This window comes from Diuraphis noxia, unplaced genomic scaffold (genome assembly GCF_037042655.1).
Source record: "Diuraphis noxia isolate RWA-SAM2 unplaced genomic scaffold, SU_Dnox_SAM2 contig0002, whole genome shotgun sequence".
Taxonomy (NCBI): domain Eukaryota; kingdom Metazoa; phylum Arthropoda; class Insecta; order Hemiptera; family Aphididae; genus Diuraphis; species Diuraphis noxia.
In genome coordinates, this window is record NW_028301712.1 from 68,735,639 (window position 1) to 68,757,277 (window position 21,639).

The 21,639-nt window shown below is 25.6% G+C and overlaps 1 protein-coding gene across 1 annotated transcript; it reads right to left on the reverse strand.

Annotated features, from left to right (window-relative positions):
• Positions 1–1,523: 1,523 nt before the first annotated feature.
• LOC107172479 (uncharacterized) lies at positions 1,524–3,319 on the reverse strand. Its single transcript, XM_015522769.2, has 2 exons — positions 3,158–3,319; positions 1,524–3,072 (listed from the first exon to the last, which is right to left on the reverse strand). Exons 1-2 carry the CDS (start codon positions 3,167–3,169, stop codon positions 1,921–1,923), a joined length of 1,164 nt encoding a protein of 387 aa, XP_015378255.1. The 5' UTR covers positions 3,170–3,319; the 3' UTR covers positions 1,524–1,920.
• Between the last annotated feature and the right edge of the window lie 18,320 nt (positions 3,320–21,639).

Sequence of the window (21,639 nt, forward strand, 5' to 3'; positions counted from 1 at the left end):
TTCTTAACGTCCAAACACATTGAAAAAATAATTTCATTTCTTTTCCGTCATAGAAATTGATTTTGTACTTGTATATATATATTTATAAACAAATATTTTGTAATAATACATTATTTTGTTTTCTACTGTTTTCATTTGGACAGTAAGTTATTTAATATTTTCCAATTTTGTGGCAACGAGATAGCGAGACGATAAGATTTAATTAATTTTTTATTCATTAATATTTTAATTTTTATATTAATTTAAGCAGTGCAGCCAGGGGATTGGTTGGATAAATTAACTAACCTCCTTCTCCACGTTATTATGATGTTCACTTATAAACACTGAATTGAGAAGAAAAAATATTTTTGTGACTAAAAAAAAGAATTGGAAGAATACTTGAAACACTTTTTGTGAAGTATTCCGAATATTATTTTCATAAAGTATTTTATCCAAATCTATATCTTAATCATTCCTACAATAAAACATTCCAAATTGAAAATTGTTACTGGTCTACAATTGTTTTCTATTATGGAACTTCCTATATTAATGTAGCATGGTTATGATAATTAATATTTTAATATGACAGTATACTAGTATAGAGTTATTTACACCTTTAAACTTATTTTCATTCGAGTGTAATGTTTTCAACAATATTAAATTTATTGAGATAAAGAAAAAATTGGTTGAATCAATAATATTTAATACTATTGAAGTTTTATACAATTTCGATACTTTTTATTCAAAAATCGAAACCAAAATATTGTATTTAAAATACTTCACAGAATATTTGAAATAAAAAGTATAATATCAAATAATATCAAATACTAACAACAGTATTTTAATATCAGTACTTAAATGCTTAATTTTATTCTAATATTTCACAACACTGTAAATATTAGTCAATATCAGAGTTAATTTATCTAAATAATATTTAATATTATTATAATTTAAATTAACTGGATATTATACCAAAACATTAAACAGCAACTAGATCAAAAAGTGAGATTGAAACAAAAATGACCGATTTTATATTCAATGATATAGTTTATTGAAAAAATGTATTGGAAAAATAAATCATCTTATAAAATAACTATGTTATGCCTTTGCATATTATTTATTTAATTACATTTCAAAGAAATATACCTAACTATTACATGTTATAACATCAAATATGCAGAACATCAACTTACACTGACTACACTGCTATATTACCACTCTGCAAGTATTGCTAAATAGCATATATATATATATATATATATGTATATATATATACTGTTATTTATTGTTAAATATTTTTCTATATGTTTAGTATCAATAGGTAACTCATTGTATTTTTTTTTTGTAATTATAATTATTATATTATATACAAGCCACGTTTTTAAATTGTTGGCTGAATAAAATATTTATAATGCGATTTTACTTCGAACATGTCATACATGAACGATTTATAGTATACGAGTTGCTGCGAACTATCTGATGTGATTAAACGCTTTCTAGAATCATTATGTGGATTGGACATGATGGTTTATTAAAAACAAGTATTTTTAATGGTCTAAAAATTAAAAGTGTTTTCACATTTATTTTTAACCAACATAATGATAGCAATAATACAAATAATTAAATTTTTAAATTTTTTGGGACATATATGCGTCACTACATACTGCAGCATTAAGTTAGTATCGGCATGCTGAAGTGTGTGGAAGTCTCCTAAGAAATAAATATCCTATAATATCAGCTGTGCTGCAACGCACTAGTAATACTTAACGACTGTAATAACAATAATAATAATAATAATAATAATAATAGTAATAGTGATATCAAATAATTGTACAATTAATTACGCGTAGTGTGCGTTATATACAATCGATGGTACTATGCACAATAATATTATAACGATGCACCTGACACGGCCCCCCATTGGAGATGCACTTGAGACGTCTAAGCGGAGTATCTGATTGTACTGTAAGCCGCGCCGGGTTGTTGTTGTTGTTGTTGTTGTGGTGGTGAGGATTCAAACTTGTATGCGAACTCCTTTACCAATGGCGTGGGCGTAGTGGATTTCACTCCAGACGAAAATTGGCTCTTGGCTGACTGTTGGACGCGTGGCTGTTCGGTGGCGGCCACTGTGTAGTAATATTGGGGTTGTTGTGGTTGGTACTGTTGCTGTAATGTGTTGTACTGGAATTGGGGTTGGACGGCGGCGGTAGCTGTCGGGGCTTTGAACTGGGCGGTGGTGATAGCCGGGTGACGAGTAACGTACGAGTAATCAGCGGGACCGTTGGAGGTAGGAACGGCTGATTGTTGGACGTATTGGTATGCAGGAGACGGCACTACGTATTGTTGTTGTTGTTGTTTGTATTCTTGTTGAGCTTGAGCTAAGGTGTTGAATTGTTGTTGCTTGTACTCTTGTGCAGGGGCTTGAGTAGAAGCGGCGAATTGTTGTTTGTATTCTTGTTGAACTTGAGTGGGAGTGTCGAATTGTTGTGGTTTGTATACTTGTTGAGATTGTGCGGGGGCGGAAAATTGTTGTTGTTTGTATTCCTGTTGAGCTTGTGCAGGAGCGGACGCCGGGGAAGATTGTTTGGTCACGTATTGAGGAACAGCCGACGGTTGGGCAGCTGGTACGTAGTATTGTTGGTAAAACTGGTTACTAGGGAAAGAGTTGGGGCTGACGATGGAGTATTGTACCCCGTTGTAGTCGAAAGCCATCTGGTAAGGTTGGGCCAAGTACTGTTGTTGAGTTTGGTACGGTTGCACGAAGAACTGTTGTTGTAGTCCCTGATAAGGCTGCACGTAGTATTGTTGTTGCGGCACTGTTTGGTAAGACTGCGGTAGTTGTTGTTGTTGTTGCTGTTGAGGGACTGACGATGGTTTGTTGGACGGCTGTTGAGTTTTCTGTCCAAAAGCAGCTGCCAGCGTGTCACGTTCGATGTCTTCCAGTTTGGTTTGTGGCTGTTGGGCGGCCGAGCCGGTCTGGAACGACGTTTGAGACGCTGCGGCAGACTGATATTGAGATGGTGAGTTGGAAGTTTGTTGTTGTTGACACAAACACATACCAGCGAATGCTAGCACTAGACCGGTGGAGAACATCTGTTGTGTGGAGAGAAATACATAAATATATTTGAACATCAAAGTTAAAATAAGGTGTACCAGTGTATTTTTGTTTGCAACTTACCTTGTATGCCATTTTTGATTATTTCTAAGTCTCCTGTGTGTAATGTGAAGCTCGATCGAACACGACTGATACGTTTGACGATCGCCGATAACGGTTATATACGTACGAACTTGACGGAAATGTGTTAGTTCCGATCGCCCGCTTGGTGGGATCGAGTTAACCGTAACCAGTTGGTGATGTGCCGCCGTTGCGTGCCCAAATACGTAGATATACTCACTAGGTAGGTATAGGTGTTGCAGCGGATGGATGGGTAACGTAAATGCGTTTCCGGTTGCTGTTATGTTTGGATTAAAATATTGATTATTATTATCTCACCAGACCAGTGGCCGTTCCAATTTTACTTTCATATTATTTTTATTACAATATCGTCTCCTACAGCAGTATAACATCATCAGCTGTAGACGCCGTCGACGAACTGTGTGTGCCGGGTAAAATATTATGTTCGGCAACTTATATGATCAGCTAGGATATTTACATTATGCAGTGCAAGCGTGGTTATTATTTAAAAATTATATATTTTTTTTCTAGGTGCATTTGTGGTAAGACTTTATGTGATATTAACATACTCATTACCTATACACTGTCGTGCAAATTAAATTCTACTTTTATCTATTTAAATAATATATTTATTATTACTAAATAATAACGTTAATTATCATTAAAAAAAAAATAAACTTAAAATTGAATTTTATAACCGATGCATGATGAATAATATAACTAATTAAAAAAACATTTTATTTTATTTTCACATATATTACTTTATAGTTTACAGTCATAAGCTCAAATTAAGGTAAAATAAAATAGTAATGTATTCTATTGAATAGGTGGTAGCTACTAATAACATTTTATAACGAATTAATTTACAGTTTTTTTTATAATTTAATACCAGTGAATCATCGAACCAATTATAAATTATCAAAAGAATTTATTTTTTGTGTTATTTTAATATGTAATATTATAAAGCAGTAATCCTATTCATTTGATAATGTAGTAACCAAACCAGATAACCCGTGTATACATTTGTTCAATTTTTATACATTCGCAACATTTTATGGTATGATTTCTCACGTTTTAGTATTAAAAATGTTTATATTAAAGCCCCATATTTTATATAATTATTAATTACATTTTACATTACCTATTTAATAATTATATCTGTACACAACTATCAATTAATAATTTATTTTAATTTCTTATTTATTTATTTATTTAATATAAACGGACGTCAGTCCTAAAACATAATACTATTATATTGTGTGTGAAAAACGTATTTATACGTAAAACATAATTTATAGTTAAATATATACTTAAAATTAGAGAATGAGTAAAATAATAATGCCAAAGTAGATATAGAATACAGATCAATTATGCAAACTAATATTCAAATATAATCAAAGACAAAAGTATTACTTGCAGTCATAACTCATAAGAAGGTTAGCAAGAGAGTTCAAGGTATAATTTTTTGTTGAAAGAAGTGGATAAAAGGGTTTTGGATCTCTATAGTATTAAGGTAATTAATTTTAAAACAGATTAAAGAGAGAATTTCAGGACAATCTATTGAATCTAATATTAATTTTTGTAAAAATTTTGAGGGTAAAAGTGTACGACGGTTAGAGAGTAGAGAAATATTAAGAAAATTTAAAACATTATATGTGCCGTGGGTAGGTCTGTTTATGTTAAATTTAAATGAGATAAAATTTAGTATGTATATTGAAAATTCATTGCTGAATATATATATATGCATCATGCTTGTGAAATACGAATTCCTTTTTTTATTATTTAAACAAGAGTATATTTACAATCTATTATATACTAATTAGTAATTACAATAAGTAAATTTGGTAAACTAAAATAAGATTCAACACATGAAAATACACGCGAAGAGTACCTAACCCACTCGTGCGGAAACCCTTTAATTTGGGATAAATGTGAAAACACATTTATTTATATTAGTAAATATTATTTTTATTTATTTTATTCATAATTATTGGCTATTTAAACATGATAAAATAATTAAGTATGATGAATTCTAGTAAATACAAAATTATGTCTATAAATATTTATTAAAATTGACTATGATTTCTTCATCTTAAAATAAAAATTATTTTTCATGTTATTTTTTTTTTTATTATTAGAAATAAGCCTCAGCAGCGATGGCCATTGGCTGACATTGTTTACATTGTTTTTACATTATTTTTGCATAGGCAGTTTTCTTTTTACATATTATTTTGTATTATTTGTTTGTAATAAATTTTCGATTTCAGTTTCTTTTATGAAGTTTAGTGTCTGTTTGATGGCTGATACGTTTGGACCTAATGATTGGTATAGAAATTCTGGGATGTTGTGTTTGGCTCTTGCAGCTTTTGTTTATTTGCATTCGACGAGGAGTATATGTTTGATAGTCAAGTGAACTTTTTCATGTTTTGTGATATAATTTTAAATGAAACACATAAAAATGTTAAATATCATAAAAATAAGTTTAGATTTGAATTAGTTTTTAGTTTTTTTGAACTTTTAAAAAATTGACAATGTTATAAACACAAACTCAGGTGTGCGAAAAATTGATAGCTAAATGGATCAATATAATTATTATTTTTATTTTTTAGGATAACACCAATCAGATTTTTACAATACAGCATAATATAATAATATATAGAATGTAAATACCAAGATAAAAATATTTTAATAGTTGTTTACTTAATAATATGTACATCTTATTTGTATAATTATCTCAAAAATTCTCAAATAGGTACAATAGTTTTAAATTAAATTAAAATTATTTAATAATGCAAATAATCAATTAATATTACATTAATTATAATTATATCATAATAAATTATAATGGTATTTTACAAATACGAAGAAAACTGTAAGTACCTACCTACCTAGTCATTATCCAACTAAATTTAATAATTCTTATTGCTACCTAGAAACTTACTTATATTAGTATGTAATAAATAGTTTTGACCTGCTGTTTTGCATTATTTTTTTGTATTACCTTACTTTTCTGTATGCTTGAGAATCTAAGATGCTTGGTTATAAACACATTATGTAAAAAAGTGCAACCAGAATTTTTTTTTCATAATTTAATGAAACAAAAAAGTTCAAATTTAACAAAATAATAATATTATATGTAATGCTGTGATATTTATAAATGTCATAGTATTACATTACACATATTACAATACTACATACACAATATACCTTATGTATACCTATCTAATAATACAGAATAACAATTGTAATTCGAATGCACCTATTAAATTTGAATTCGTTGGAATATTCTAATAATTATAGTAAAATAATAATTATTAGACATAAAAATGTTTTATATGATATACATATATATAAGTATTAAGTATATTATATAAAAGTGCCACCAATAATCGCTCGTTCTTTAAAAAATTACCAATTATGTTAACTAATTTATATAGTTATATCTAACATCAGATATGAATGCTTACAGACTGTAAATCTATATTTTAAGGTACAGTTAAAATACATAATAATATTTTCAGTGGTGCCAAAGTCCTAAAAATCTAGTAGAGCGAAAAATATTTCAAGAGGCCCAACATCTTAATATCGAAAAAAATGGCATACCGTGGAGAGGAAAATGGTCAATATGAAGCCGCCCTATCTTAAATTTTCAAAATATGTCGGGCCATGGACCGACCTTAACATAGGGTTCGGCGCCACTGAATATTTTACTTGTATATATTTTATAAAAAGTTACATGCCATATAATGGTTATCATATCAAGTAACATCATTGGAAGAACATAATACACAATTGATCTATATAGTTTTTTTCAAATCCATCGGCACTGACTCAACAATTTAATATTAAGATAAAAATAAAAATTTACAATTCTGTTAAAACGACTAACCTCATAACATTCATAACCATACAATCACCAATCGCATCTAAACTATCCATTAATATAATAATAAATAATGTAAATATTAAAAAATTTAAAAATTAAAAAAACATCAGTATTACGAGTATATCATAGCCTTGAAATCCTGCAGAATAAATTGGTTTATAGAGCATAATACTATGCGCAGTATATTATATTTTATAACTGTGCTGATATTAACTTATATTTGCATATAAGTATTGAATGAGATTATCTATGTAACAGTTAAACTCCAAAATGTTATATTTTGTTTAGTTAAATTATTTAAATATAACTATGATAAACTAATATGTAAAATATTAACTTTATAGATATGACATAACTGTATTATTGTATCATTTACCATCAGATTTTGACAAATTGAGTGAACCAAAAAAGGAAATTGACGTTAAGCTTTTACCAGTTGAACTAGTCCACAAGTCTACTTAGTTATAGAAATCATTTTACAAGTAATTCTGCTTTCTCCCTCTGTCACTAGTCATAACCATCATTGTCGTCACTGAAAATATTGGTTTTGTGGCTAACGGTATTGTGTAATACGAATAACATCGGCTACGTATAGCTGCTGTGTCGATAATGTAATTTCCTTATAAGGGGCCACGTGTTTGTGATATTTCAAATAAATGCTATCTGCGCCAATATTGTCACACTAAGAGAAATTATATGAATTCGGTTCCGTAATAACAGATCGGTACATCGCATAAGTATTATTATTTAACGTCTTAATGTACGACGTATTATTCGTTGTTTTCTTGGAAATCTGTTTTACATAATGGTATAATACATATAATAAATAATATTATGTACCTATTTTTATTGAAAAATTGCGTTAAAAATATAAATATTGATTCACACAAATTGATTTTTATAACATGATTTTTTATCCTTAAAAAACTAGAAAGACGATAATAAGATACAATAATATCGGAAATAATAATTAGCATTGATTCTATCCAGTTATATATATTTTAATTCTCCTAAATCTGAAAAATCTTGACACCTATATGCAGTACCTATTCAAACACGCGATATAATTAATGTAATCATAGTTTAAGTGGCTGTATATATATGGCTTTATACGGCTATACCCACAGATCGCAAATAGTTGTGCTTACTTCGAATTGAACACATCATGTTGATAATAATTCAACTATCAGGAAATCATTGCCTGTGTGATATGTATAATATAAATATATAATATATAATTTTTTAACTAAAGTGAACAACCTATAAGAACCAGTTACCGTCGCTAACTGGTAAACGGATTGGTATTTGAACAATGTACCTACTTACATAATATTACGAATTTAATTTCTACATAATAAAAATTTAATAATACATTAGCAGCTTTTACTTTAAGTGAACTTTAAAAACGAGTTTTTATTTGCAAAATTAAAGTACATATTGCCACCTTTCAAAACCACTGTTCTTTATTTAAACATACATTTATACTACCTACTTGAAAAAAAATGGTAGGTAGATGAAGTTCAAATCATCTCAGTAAATGCATTATAATATTAATAATTCAATAATTTTTATATTTAAAAATTAATGTATAACATAATAATAATAATAAAAAATAAATATACAAATGATTATATAAAATATGTTGTCGCAAACACCATTAGATGGAAATATTGTATAAACCGATCAAGGATTACTTAAACACTATTAAGGTCCCATATTACAATAATTGAACTCAGGTTAAACCACCGAATTCGGCCGGTAAAATCAGTGGTTCAAGCGTAACCGAGGTTTAAACTATGATTGAAAAACAGGCCCTAAGCATTTTCCATCACTGTATTTAATATATCTACTTAAATATTATTTAAATTAAATTAACTGATTTACTGATGTAATATAGCTGGTCTAAAAATAATAGTAATATTATATGTACCTAATACCTATATTAAGTATATATTTACATATATTAAATACATGCATAATATAAATTCAATTATAATACCTACATTAAAAATAATTGTACATAGTGAAACATCCACATAATGAACCAATATTTTGATAACCTTAGAAAGTACCTAACTAATATATTAACTACTACATAAATATGCTAATAATTACATACCTATATAGAAAATTATAAACTAAATTAATGTCAAAATGATCAGTTAATATTAATTATGAATATTTAAATGGACCCACATTTTGACATGTAAAAATTATATAGGTGATTACTGATATCAGTGTTATGTGTTCAGTTGTAATTTCAATGAACTAGTTTTAAAACTACAACTTTAAAACTAAAACCAAAGATTAATGTATAAGAAAAAAATTAAGAGTACCTATTGTATACAATTACTGATAATAAGAAGAAACGTATTTTAAAATATTAAAAACAAAGATATGTGGCATGTTTGTTATATATTTTAAAGTTTACAGATACGCTTAAACTTGACCATTTTAAATTATTTACATAAGCACTATATATCATTAAGTAAAAAATGTAATTAATTGAAATGTTAAATGTTCATCAAGAATAGTGGTTAGGTTAGAATAGAAGAATTTCCCTCACGAAAATGGTAAGTAAGTAGGATTGATTACAACAAATGAATCTATTATTATATAAGAGTATCTATCTACTGTTATTCCTAGTACCTAATATACATTGGTTTCCGGTGATATTCGCCCGTGCGTAAACGACAGCTTGATTAAAATGAAAATAGCAAAATCACGGAATAACACGAATTGCTCTTCATAATGATTTTCCTTTTGTCAATAAACCAGAATTATTTAAATTTTGTCAATGTTTTAATAACCAATAATTGTTGTTTTTAGTTGTAAACTTGTAACTTAAGATGTTACTTAATCTGTACTGTATTAATTATTTAAAATAAAGATAAAAATAAAACATTATGTTAAATAATCAATAAAATACATTCTTTATTCCATCATCCACGAAACGCATAATAATAGCTACCTAATATATAATATTAATAAAATTCGAACTATTTTGTCCATTTATTTAAAATGTTACCCTCTGTAACATTGGCTGACCATAAAAAGTGATTTATAGATATTATCGTATGTGTGGATAACATAATCTACTTTACATTACATTAATACACTCTTAACAAAATATACAAAACTAAATATTCAGTTAAGAAATAAATTTAAGTAATACATTTTTCGTTTAAATTACTATCTTTTTTAATATCACAACATATTATAACAATATATGATTATTCCGATTATTGTTACAATGTTACATAACCTTATGATTACTTGTCATAGAATAGATATGTATAACATTTTTATTCTGTACATACTACAATACACAATATTACAATAATATCAAGTACGTAGAAAATAAGCAAATAATAATCGTATAACCTATCGGCATAAAACTGATACAATTATTTCATGAGGGACAACATTTTGAAAATGGTACTTAAATTTAAAAAAAATAAACCATAACCAAACCATATAATATAATAATAATATAAATTTCACAACGGATAATAATATTGCAAAATAGTTAGATGTTATATCTTTTCTGGTTTAATAAGCATATAGGATCAATGTATTATACTATTATAAATGTTTATATTGTTATCGTTAATATAAAATATATTTTTACTTTTTTAGTGGTTATTAAAAAGTTAAATGTTATTAGTTGGAATGATTAAATTATAGTTTTAATCAAAAAAGTATAGTTGTAGGTAGGTACTTACAGTAAACGAATGAAGGAAAAAAAATACACGAAAAAAAATCCAGGGAAAAAAAAGCCAAATTACAATAATTAAACAAATAACAATTAAAATTAAAGTATTAAATTAGGTATTATTTAAAAATTGTTTATACATAATTGGTCAAATATATAAATATTAAAATTTAAAGTATTATTCAAAATTTTTAAACATTGGTCATATTGTATACATAATACACACACACATATAGATATATATATAAATAATTATTAATACACAGGGTATATGTTAATTAATTTAAAATTTTTAACACAGTTGGTCTACTGTATTGTCCGTATTCACATTATATAAAAATAAAATTGTTTATATTATGATATAACCTGTGTATTAATAATTAAATACATATATATATATATATATATGACCAATAATGTGTAAACAATTTTTAAATAATACCTAATTGATTACTTTAATTTTAATTGTTAGATATTTAATTATTGTTATTTAGCTTTTTTTTTCAGTGGCTTATTTTTCCCGTGGATTTTTTTTCCCTGGATTATTATTACCGCGGCTTTTTTTCCTTGGATTTTTTTTCTTGGCTTTTTTTCCGTGGATTTTTTTCCGTGGCTTTTTAAAAAAAAAATCATTTACTTCAAATTATTTCGATGAAATATGGCAATGTTGCATTGATTTTGTGCTCAATTATGTCATTAGTATCCTATCATTACCTGCTTGATGCTACTGTGCAATTAACTCAATCGTGTTGTTAAAAGAGTGCAACGATTTCTCAGTTTTTATAGTACATTTTTTTTGCAGGTGATTAACATTCTTGTAAATTTACGTTCATGGGAAATTGGGAATTTTTTCTAATAAAATATTTACTAATTTTGCTAAAAAAAATTCTATATTGAGTACTCCTATTGGATATTTTGGGCAATATTCATGTTGGAAAATATTACAATTTAAAAATCACTTATTTGTTTGGAATTTTCATTATTTGTGCACTAGGAGCATTCCTCGACCAGTTTGCTTTTATTTACTAAGGGATCTTGCACCTGAACGTTGTGGTGTAGAAAAATTATATTGATATATAATACCTAAATGTAGCGGTACCTATTACAGTTGCAGTTTCTATTTTGAGCAAAAATCTGCTGACGTAACTACGTGGGAGCTTATCCGGGCTGTGCATTCCACTTTACAGTGCAAACGACCACTTGACCACAGGAAGTCGAAAAACTGGTCCGGATCGTCTGCATTGTATCCCGTATGTCACCACGATTCAGAGAAAGTGGTTTCCCAGTTAAATCCAGTCTGCACATATTTGTGATCGAGGTGTTTAGGTATATAGATTGCAGTCTGATTTCTTTGGCGAGCGATAATTTCACCCGAACAGTCGACCGACAAGGATATATTTTTCGTATAATATACACAAGCAGGAATGTATATTTTCGTTGACATTTAAGCAAAATAATGTGTGCTATTGGTAAATTCGAAAGTATCTGTATAATGTATAGAATATAGATATATTATAATGTTACTTCACATTTAAACATACAAATGCAAATATTTGATCCTTTGACCGAGCATATAATAGGTATTACGTGACGATTTACGAGACACTATGAACTATTAATATAATTATTATTGTTTATGAAAATTGTTATATTCTGAAATTTAATGACAATATTAAGTTAATAAATATTGTATTTCATAGCATTATAATAATATAGCAGTATTTATTCAAAACGAAAATAGTTTTATTGCATTATAAATGTTTTGGCAGAATATTAGGTACTTGGCATCGTACACATATAAATATTATGTGAGCAATAAATAGCAAATACCTATAGTAAAAGTGCACTCAATGGCTGATGAACTAACAATTAACACTTGTCAACTAATGACAACGTGTAGGTCGCAATTAGGAACAACAAGACATTATGAAACAAAAAGTATCATTTAAAACTTCGGTATTTAAATTTTAGGCTTTATGTCAAAAAGATTATATTAGTAAAAATTTCATTTGATATTATAGAAAATATTAAATATTATATACCATGTATATCATCATATAATATGTATTCTTATGGTCTATAATTTCACGTACTTTTTTTAATTTAAACTTTAAATTCCTATAGAATAAAATTCGTATCTATGTATCATTATTATTATTAAAAATTTACCAATAATAATAACGTATAAGGAACCTTGTATTATATTTTTAAGCTTTTCGACCAAATAAAACATTCTTTATCGACATATTTTATCACTACGCCTACTCCCGGACATTGCGCCATACGAAAAAAAAACTACACTCGGAATTTAAAATGCACACGCCATTGTTACCTAGTCTAAAAAGTTATACCTAACAACTGTCAGAAAACAAACAAATATATCACAACAATTGAATTAAATCTTAAAAATTCTTTATGAATTCGTGGTAAGTATTATATAAAATAATTCAATAACATCGTAATATTTTATGTAGACAACGGATTTGAATGATATAGAAATTAATTTATGTATCTGTAATAATGCAGTATATACTCGTATAATATATTACTCATGTTTTTGATGTTGAGAATTAGATATTTTTAACTTATTTAAGTATTTATAACGTATAGTAATGTAATATACACTACATATATTTTGTAGTACATTTTTAAGTATCATCTCATATTAACAACCAAGTGAGTTATGATTCTCATTAAAAATGTATCCTCTTTATTTGTCAATAATTTACTATTATCTTATAGTATAATCGTATTATTAAGAAATATGATATAAATATTGTACGTTTTAAATATTATGTCATAACTCTCAAGAATTATTTATCAAAACGTAAAAAACATGCATTGACTGAAAAATGTATAATAGTTCGAAAAAATTTAACCTAGGTAACCTTCTATGTTTTAATCTTTACTTATAGAAAACATTTTTTATCCAATGAAATATTATAAATTAATCATTTAATAAATAAATAAAAATATTGTAAATTGTAATACAAAATGTTTATACACCGTTTATTTTCATGTATAATGATCTAAATTGGATCCGGACTACAATTTTAAGAAATTTCCATCGTCTGCTTTTTCAACATTGTATCGTTTTTATAACATTAAGTGAATAATTTTATTTAAAATAATGAATTTTAGATTCTGACTTCTGAGAAAAGCGACGAATGTATTGTTTTTAGAATAATGTGTTTCTTTGACTGTGTACTCGTTTTACAGTAGAAAAATGCTTTGATCTTACATTTTGAGCGTCGTTTCTGGTAGCAAATTGAGTCTCATTGGCACTTAACACATAACCTATAGTTTTCGGTAAAGTTAAATATTGTTACAGTTCAAAAATGAATAGTTAACGATAATTGTGATATTTATAGATATTTGAAAAATTTGGTATAATTTGAGATTATTTTCGATTTATGTTTAATGAAATTTTAGTTTGTGAACAAAAAAGTTGGACAATTTAATGAAAATTCTTCATAGATATTCTTACTGCTATTAAAAAATATCAAAAATATATTCACGTATTTTTTTTTAACAGCAATTAAAATAATTTTTACAGAATTAGGTATTTAAATTAAATATTACTTGCTATTTTTTTGTAATTCTAAAAACATTATTCGTAGGCACTTAAAAACTTTTCTCCACAACGTATTTTATTATTAATGTTGTACAATTAAATTTTCAAAATATTTATTTATTTTTATAACATAAACTTATCACACGCCGTTATTGACAGTTATAATAATAGTATATGAATTAATATTTGAATAGTCACTATATTACACATTGTATGAAATTTGTTTTTAGAAAAATTTAGTTCACTCTACTGTAAGTATTAGTATTAGGAAAATAAATATATAACTTAAGCATCAGTTTGGTTCCGATCGTCGTAATTTGCGCACGTTAGTTTATTAGCAGTATTCTCGCCGCTCTCTTATCTAATCTTATCCTCTTTTACGGCTTTGACCATAATTCATATAAATCAAGTTATTATGTCACCACAACCTAATGTGGTTTCTTCCAAAATTACGAACAAAAGAAATCTTTCTACATCTTCTCTATCACCAAAGGCTGAATAAAAGATAATTAAGTTATTCATGAGTCCAAATCGGTTTTCCGTTCTCGCTAACCGTGACGAAACTGACGTGAACCTATTTGATTCCAACGTCAAAATCCGCAATAGCGCCTAATTAAAAAAAATTTAAAAATACTACCTATTAATTAGTAATGTAATGTATATTCGAATAATCTAATTATTCGAATTCGAATATCAGTATTCGATGCTAAAATACCTAATTTGTTTTATCCGTTTTTCCATGGCAAGCTTTTTATAGGTACTATTTATTATTAATAACTAATTCATATCTACACTACTAAAGATAATGTATGTCAATGATTAATCGACCTAAATACGAAAATAGTTCTTATCTTGCAGGTACCTGTTCGTAGTTACCATTTATTTATTTATTATTTTTTTGTTTAACTTATACATTATTATTAATAATAATTTAATTATGATATTCCAGTATTTTGCACAATTTTTATTTTTGTAATTTAATAAATTTTCCAGTCAAATAGCAAATAACGCTGGCTGCAAATCCACTTCTCGCAGGCCTTTATGCGCCATATAATATTATTATTTAACGTTTTGTGTTGCGCGAAAACTTAAATGAATAATTTTCGTTACGTATTGTATTGTAGCAGCAAACACTGATATTCGAATGTTCGAATATTTAAATATTCGAATATTCGAATTATTAACGATAGACCTATTCGAATAATAGCCATCACTACTATTAATATTAATTATCTTTTGTGCTGTATATCTTGACTGTTTGCTATATGTTTGTTATCTATCTATATCTATATCATTATTACTGCAATTACTTTTATTATCATTAATATTGTTACTTAATATGTATCCCTAATATTAGGATAATTGTTGAGCCATAATAGTCTACGACTGAAGGCTAATAAAAAAAAAAAAAAACTTAAGTATACAATTATTTAAACCAGCTAATGTGAGTGCGAAACCAATGATGATTTGAATAGATTGTACAATCACCAGATAAAGTGAAGATAATGAATAGCAATACAATTGAATTGACAGGATATGTCTAGTACTCAAAAGTGAATATGATTAATAAAATATTTTTTTCTGAAATTATATTTAAAATTTCTACAAATTTTTCATTTTTTTTATCGGACATTTTTTAGCCAGATATTCTTTGTCAGGTTATTTTTGAACCGGATCAATTGTCACCGGATATAATAAACCAGGCCAATTGACGGATCACCACGTTGAATATTCTTATAATAAAAATAATTATTGTTGACTAAATTATTACACTTAGAAAATTAAGTGTTTAGTTAAGTATTATCAAGCCTGGGCAAGTTAATGATAATTTTTAACTGAGTTAAGTTAAGTTAGTGGAAAACATTTTAAAAAGTTTAAAGTTAATAGTTAATCTAATTCTTTTTTTAACTCAGTTAAGTTAAAAGTTATATAAACATTTTCAATTAACTTATTAACTCAAGTTAAGTTTTTTTTTATATATATAATATCTATATAAGTAATAAAAATCATAAATATTATTGACCACAGGAAATAGCCAATAGCTTTTCTAAACATACGTATTGAATTAATAGAATTATGTAGTAGGTATGAAAAAAATACAAAATTGAAAATGCCGAAACAAATACAATCTTTTGATTTATTAACACTCTAATACAGACAACTGACAAGTATTATGCATTTCTTTAAAATTATTAAATAAAAATAACATGGTATTTAAGAATGTACTCTGAATACTTTTTCAGGAAACTAAAAGTCTAAAACTGTTTGAGAATATAGCCAACTATATACTTCATTATGTTTATTATTTAATTATTTATAAATTAACTTACTCGAATTTGATTAAAAGTAATCGTTATTTATTAAGTTTATATCAATTAAAATAAGTTAAGTTAAAAATTAAGTTTATGAAAATTAAATTTTAAAAACTTTTAACTTTTTAACGCGTTTATGCCCAGGATTGAGTATCATTACTACGTATAATTTTGTCAAATTAACTATAATAATAGTATAAAAAAGAATATGAATTATGAATATCATAAATGAAAAGTATTTGATACGGTTGAGTAATTAAAAAATCATAAAATAATTATTTTACACATTACTATTAAATCAATATTTAAGTACTTCCTTCAGACTTCTGAAAATGAATTGTTACACACATAAACTGTAAAATTAGGTACCTATATCGCGTATAAGTACAACGTATAATTAAATGATTTAGTCAACGAAATTAAATGACAATGAAGAAATTATTCAACAGTTCAAAATTATTTAATTTGTTTCATAAAAATCCTGAATCAAAATATTTTGTAGGTCGACAAAATTAAACTAGCATAAAAAATATGACTTTTTATTGTTTAGCTTATAACAATAATTGTATATATCAATTACTGTATTAAACATACCTACTTAAAAAAAAATAATGTTTTATTTAAGATATAAACTTTTAGTTTATTGAATATCTACATAATATAACAATTGAGTAAATAACATGAATCATCAAAGCAATTAAATATTTAAATGTTTAGCTTATTTTTATGTTTCAAATCTACTAACAAAAGTAATTTCAAATATTTCACAAGGGTATAATTTTTATCACTATTAAAATTTAAAATTTGAAATACATTAATCATAAAATGTCTTATACATCGTGTTAGTTGTTTTTTAAGCTTTAATTGTTATTATTTTATCCATCAACTAAAAATTAGGTAAACACTGGTGAAATAATAAATATTATAGAAATAATAATTGTTAAAAATGTTCAATGTTATCATTAATTATTTGAAAATTTAATAATAATGTTAGTATGAGAATATTTGTATATTTGGTTAATATTTTATTTGTACATTTTATAATACACTTAGTATAATACTTTACATGTACATTTTACAACAACATCTATTTTTACTCTTCTATATCTGATAATATTAATTATAACATTATACGAGATAAAATTTTTAAATGAAATAGTAACTTCTACGACAGCATTCAAAATTTTGGTATAAAATTGAACACTTCCGAGACAATTTTAAAATTTTATAAAAGGAAAAAATCGTTTAGGTTACTAATAACTATTATTTATATTTTTAAGAGCAGTGGCAGTAGATTTCCTATACTAATATATTTTTGGGGGTTTTGAAACAAAACATTTAATTTATATAGCATGTTAAAATTTAAATTGTTTGAGAGTAGCAAAATTAAATTCCCCTTTTTGAATCAAATTATTAAAACGTAGGTATGATAGATTCTAAACAACAGATTAAAATAGCCAAAAATTAATTTATATTTCTTTTAATGATAAATAACAATGTTTAAATATATTAATCAGGTTAGGTTAAGTAACGTAAGCATATACATTTATGCATAATATTTTAATAAAGATACGATAAATGTATGTAGAAACGGAACTTCTATCGAAAAATTTCCCTTTTAACATTAAATTAATTTCTATTACATCATTGTTATTGAAAGCAAAAGTCTCTTTTCGAAATTTGTTTAATAAGTAGCTCATTTGTTTTTATATACAAAAAAAGTATTTTGAAAAAAATGCAGAAGACCCCTATAATTAATATCTAGCAATTTAATTACATATTATTAAAATCATAATAATTTATTATTATGCATTATATTTGAAACGTAAAATATGAAATAAATATTGATTTCGTGTATATTGTGAAGTCTACATGTATCTTATGCGGTTTTTGTATATTTTTCAAGAGAACATATTTTTTTTTGAAATATGTATAACAATGTCTCATTGTGTAAATTATAATATGATAATTAAAATCAATACAATTTATTTTTATTTTATTACTAATTCTTGATTTTTTCGAGGAAAGTTTTTAAAATAAATTACAGTAATTTTGTATCTAAAATAAGTACACATATAACAATTGAATCAATATATTGATCCAACAATTATTAAACTTATTTTAAAGTATAAACAATAATGAATTATTCCAGTTTGAATAGTTGGCCTAAAGAAAGGTTTTTTTTTGTGAATCTGTGGTAAGTACACCAAAAGCAGATCATTTATCACCACAATTTATTAAGTGTCCTTATTAGTTTATTTTTAAAATCAATTAATTACCATAAAAATAATATTTACAGTGGAAACCTGTGTATTATATCAACGTTTGATCCTATGAAAGTAATTCATTATAATATAATCTACCAATGTAACAATTTTCGTTTTCAAACATTGATTTTTTCGTAGAAAGCACTTGGTAACATAACACTCACATAGTCACATAATTTATAATTTTGTCATAACCAAATTAAATTTAAAACAAGGTATATAACAGTGTGATCATATGAATAACTCGAAAAAAAAATGTATAACCGTAAATGAAACACTGTTATTTAGATAAACAAATAACTTGACCATTTAAATGTTAACATAAATATAAAATTAATAATATTCATGCTAAGTGTTGCCAGTGGGTGGCTTCTTAATCAATTTATCACGTCCTGTCTGCTCTTAGTACATAAGCTTATTGTACGTATACTTGTATAGATTGTTTATTTCTAATAAAATAAAATAAAACATAACTATAATCGTAGTCTAAGTAACTATTAAAGCCTTTATATTCCATAAAAAATAATAAATGTTTAAATGTTTAAAACGATATGTATATTATATCATCTATACACGACCCCTAAATATTGTAGTTGAAAAAACATGAAGCGATGCTCGGAATATTGGTATGGTCCATAAAATTTATAACAAAAGAAATTAAAAACACGGAATACTGGAACTCTTCAAAATTTAATTTTCAAGGATTCTAAAATATTTACAAATTTACAATGTTTATTTATAGTTTTGATAAATTACCATTGTCAGTCAACAAGTTAAATTTAAATAATACGTTGTAAACAAAAAAATAATGTTAGAAATAAAAATGAACAAAGCTTAACAAAGTTAATACAAAATAGTTGATAGTTAAAATAAATACAATATATAATTTATGATCAATAATAAATTAATAGTTGGTAAAATATAAACAACTATTTCGTACACTTAGCTATATTAATTAAAAATTTCCTATATGAATCTCTTTATTCAAATAGCTCTCACATTCATTATGTAGTTTGTTTTGCAAACAATTTTGTTTTATTGAAATTTTAGCCATTAAGATATTATTTGTATTGTGTGTTCTTTCAATCCACATTGTCACTTTATCTTGTTGGATACATTTAACTACTAACCAAAAAGAAGGATTATTTACAAGTTTATTAAAATAGCTATTCCAACCTACACAAAAATTATTTGTTCTGTTGCCATTATTTAAAGTAATTTCATGCACATTCAAAAAGTGGGGAGAAAATATTGGCTCCTAGACTTCACACTAACATAAGTTTCGTCAAAATAATTTAGTAATGGTAAGAATTGTACAGGTGTCGTTGTATATAAATAAACCATTAAATCTATTACTTTACTAAGGGGTAAAAATGCTAAAGCGTTAATCATACCATAACTTATTCTAAAATCTAAGTTTGGAAAACCTTGACTATTGTGGATCGTACCAGTGTCCAGTACTTTGCATTTATAAAGACCGTACCAGTTTTTTGTTTATCACATAATGTGTTATTTTATTTAAGTTCGTACATATGATATTATATGTATATTATATAGAATATAAATACTTGTCTAGTCTTAAAATCATAGAATTTATTTAATTCTGACTATTATGAAAGTAAAAAATAAATATCTAAAACTTAATTATGTAATTTATCTACTTAAATTAATATAACTTAAAAACTTAGAAATACTTCAAGAGAAAAAAAAAAAAATGTAAGTTATCGATGTTCAAGTAACCTTAATTCGCTTGTAATAGTTAAATATCATAATTTTACCATTATTATTTCATTAAATATCAAAATTATTTCCCTATTATTTCATTTCTTAAACATATTGATATGTATAACTCAATCTAGTGAATTCTATTTATTTATTGTTATTTAACTAATAGGTATTTTTATCTATGTAAGCTAGTCACCATAGTTGTTGATGCTTAAACATAAAAAAATAATCCTTATTACAATAGATAATAGTTCAGCAGATGATATACATAAATATTATTATTGAATATAGCTAACCATTGAAAATGTTATCACTAATTTTGTTTGTGTTGATTTATAAGTTAAGTTAGTTCTAATTCATTTTAAACAATTAATTATTCTAAATTTCAAATAAATGGATTTAGTTATTTTTAAGCATGTTATAATATAAGAAGAAAAAATTAAATTTTAATAGCTAAGATTTGAAATTTTAACACGAGGTCTCTCCTAAAAAATTCCTACTATCACAATTTTTTTAAAGATATTTTAAGTTTAAAATTCGTCAATATTATACAAAAAATGTTTATCAATTAATAGAAAATTACGATTATATTATTTTGTTGTAATTCAAAAGTATTTATCACAGGGACTGAAACTTTTACGTAGATTATTATTATATTTCATGTATACAATGATATTTTAAATATAATATACATATTAATTCATATTAATTGTATGATATTGCCTATTTGTACCATGAACTTATTCCATTAAACCGTTTTATATGGTAAATCGGTATTGACTCAAATATTAATAACAATAATTTATTTGAAGTAAATATAATATTATTATGATAATTAAATATTAAAAGGATATTATTATAAATAAAATGGTTTAAACAAAAATAAATTCAACCTACCGTATAGTGCTTACCGTATTACTAATAGTAAAATAAATAAATAACTATATTCGATATATAAATATATTCTAAGTCATACTTAATCGCCTCAGAATAGGTCATACGCACC